The sequence below is a fragment of the Otolemur garnettii genome, unplaced genomic scaffold (genome assembly GCF_000181295.1).
Source record: "Otolemur garnettii isolate 467f Iridium unplaced genomic scaffold, OtoGar3 scaffold00066, whole genome shotgun sequence".
Lineage (NCBI taxonomy): Eukaryota > Metazoa > Chordata > Mammalia > Primates > Galagidae > Otolemur > Otolemur garnettii.
The window spans coordinates 5,584,590-5,587,529 of record NW_003852461.1 but is presented as its reverse complement, the minus strand read 5'-3'; the positions used below and the strand labels follow the sequence as shown (position 1 = coordinate 5,587,529).

Here is a 2,940-nt window from a genome sequence, read left to right as displayed (position 1 = left end):
TTTTTGTGGTTGGCTTCCTTTTCCGTCAAGGCACACTGAAGTCTCAGCTTTGCTGTGGAAGTTACGATACCCTTTCCCATCACCAATTATGTTCAGCTTCCCTTCTGCTTAGATTGCCCTGTCTGTCTTAAATAGTTTGTGCCTGTTGGCCTCATTCTGTGCCCTTTTGGCTTTTTCTTCCTAGCACTTGTTGTATTAATGTTATATTAATATTAGAATGTAAGATTTGGGAGGTCAGAAACTGTATATGGTTCATCTCTATATCCCTAGTGCCTAGAACAATGCCTGGTATATAGGATACAAAATAAACATTAATAAAATAAAATAATGATTGAATAAGAAATATCCATATTATATGATACAGCTGAATACCTAGTTTATAAAATCCTGATTTCTGTTAAGCACAAGTACATACATGCTTTAATCACTCTGACCACCTTGTTTCCTCATTTCTAAAATGAGAATAATAGAATCGACCTTACAGAGTAATGAAGAGTGAGAGTGTGTGACTCCACAGGACAGCTCTTGGCATAAGCAGTCAGTAATTGGTTTCTCCTTGGTTCTCTGTTACTCTTAGGTTTTATATCGTGCTCTCTAGCATGGTGCATTAAGTATATTCAGTAGATATATATCTTACTAGATGAGCCTTTTGTATCTTTCGTAGTTTGGGGGATTTTCTTGATTCCTTTGATATTTCCTATAATGTCTTTCTGTTTTCCACTGACAGTAGGCACTTAATATTTATTAGCATATGATTTAAGAAATACAAAACTTTCAAGCTTTAATAAGATAACTGATAAGGATAAACCTAAGTAATATCTTTAAAATTGGAAAATCTAATACTAAATCCTTTCAATATATTCTCACAGTGCCCTTTTTATTTAAAGATTCAATCTGGACCTGTACATAAATAAAGTATAACTTCAAGGTTCTGGGATAACTGGATTCTATTCAATTTAACACAGGGGAAGAATTAATAGTAAAAATTACATTATACTTACAAGTGTATTATTTTAAAATATGTTATTTTAGAAAAAAGTGCACTTGGTTATTATGTATTAGTATTGTATTTACCACACATTTACACATTAAAAGGGGATAAAATTTAAGATATTTCAAATGTTAAAAGTTATCCCCAGAAATCTTTTATCATGTTTTTATATATCCAAAATAATTGTACTTCCATCTCTTAATTAGGGAGATATGCAAACCGAAATACTTAAATAAGACCTCAGTACGTCCTGGCCTGAAGAACTGTGGGGATGTTAATTGTATTGGACGGATTCATACATACCTCGAATTGATAGGAGCAATCAATTTTGGATGTGGTAAAAATAAAACCCAACAATGTCTTTCACTCAACATTTTTTATTTTTACAGCACCCATTCATTTCTATGATGGCTAGAATTCAAGTAGATTTAGATATATGGAATTCAGAGACATGCTGTAATATTATGGAAGAACGGTGTCATTAAGATTTTGCTGTAAAACATATTTCACTTGATTTAACTGTGTTTTCCTTTGACCCACAATGGAAATTGAGGATGTACTTTTAATATTCAATATACGTAATAGAATTAAGAATACAATTCTTTGGTGGGTAAAAATAAGATTTGTCTTATGAAAAGTCTAATCATAGCCCATTTACTTTGCAAATACTGTATTCATGCTAGAAATGCTATCTAGCAATGTTTAAATAAAAGAAATAATTTATAAGCCTCTACCAAATGTAATAAAAGCACCAGAGTACTTTTCAGAGAAGAAAATTTCTTTGACCCTAGTGTTTTTCAAATTTAAAGCTGATGAATATGCATAGTTCAAAATGTATTAAACCCTTCTATTGAATTAACATGACACAAACTTTTTAAAGGAAGGTAATAGCCATTCATAGTTACAAAATAAGGCGATTAAAACCTTGCAGCCCTGGTTTAAAAGAATGTATTCTGTACTTTTTATTATGAAAATGAGAGAGCTAACCAGAAAATTTTCTATCAGATATGATTTTGTTTTATATAGAAATAGGTAAAATTTACAGTCTTCCTAGGGGTCTGGCCTTCATTTCAGTGTTTTTGTTTGCCCAAACCCCTGTGAGACTAGCTTTTCAGGAAACCTAAGACAGTTTAGCTTTCTCAGCCACTGAACAAAAAATGAAATCATGTTTTTGTACTAGACTGCCACAATTAGCAGTGTAGGCGTAGCACTCATTTAATCAGAAGTTAAAATAACTTACCCATTACTTGAATATTTCATTTTATTGGGAATGTGCTTATAATACTATTACTTTTATTTGAGGACTGCTGAGTAGCACATCAAATATATGCTTGTGGAATAAATGAAGAAGCTCAGTTGTGGTCAGTGTAGATGTGTCTTCCTGTGTAACAAATGAGGTTTGAAAAATAATAGATGGTTTTGTCTTTCCTGCATTCCAACAGAGCAGGCTGTGTATAACAGGCCACAGCCAGTGGATAAAGCACGAATCAGAGACAGAAAAGACACGGTGGAAGCATACCAGCTTGCCCAGCGTCTGCAGTCCATGGTACGCTGACAGCCTCGCACTCCGGGATCTCTCCACCTTGCTTCTTACCCTGTTGTAAAGTATTCTTACTTCTCTTTAGCTGTTTAACAAATGGTCCATTTAGTGGAATTGTTTTCTTGGATTTCATCTTAGCCATTCACATTTCTGGCTTCCATTTAATTCCATGTTGACTTCTAAGGCAAAAACAGACTAAAAAACCCTTTAAATTTACTGATAAACTTGCAGAAGCATAATGTTTTGCTAAAGAAGTCTTGGGCTGCTTAGTTGGGTTTTTTTTTTTTGAAACAGAGTCTTAAGCTGTCACCCTGGGTAGAGTACTGTGGCATTACAGCTCACAGCAACCTCAAACTTTTGGGCGTAAGCCTCAGCCTCCCAAGTAGCTGGGACTAGAGGTGCCCACCAT

General features: G+C 34.0%; 1 protein-coding gene across 2 annotated transcripts in view; it reads left to right on the top strand.

The window, feature by feature from the left end:
• MYSM1 (Myb like, SWIRM and MPN domains 1) overlaps positions 1–2,940 on the top strand; it is a 39,252-nt gene that overhangs the window by 20,864 nt on the left and 15,448 nt on the right. For both annotated transcript variants that reach the window (XM_023515111.1, XM_023515112.1), the window contains 2 exons: positions 1,198–1,328; positions 2,434–2,537. In XM_023515111.1, coding sequence (XP_023370879.1) covers positions 1,198–1,328; positions 2,434–2,537 — 235 coding nt within the window. The remainder of the gene's footprint in view (positions 1–1,197; positions 1,329–2,433; positions 2,538–2,940) is intronic.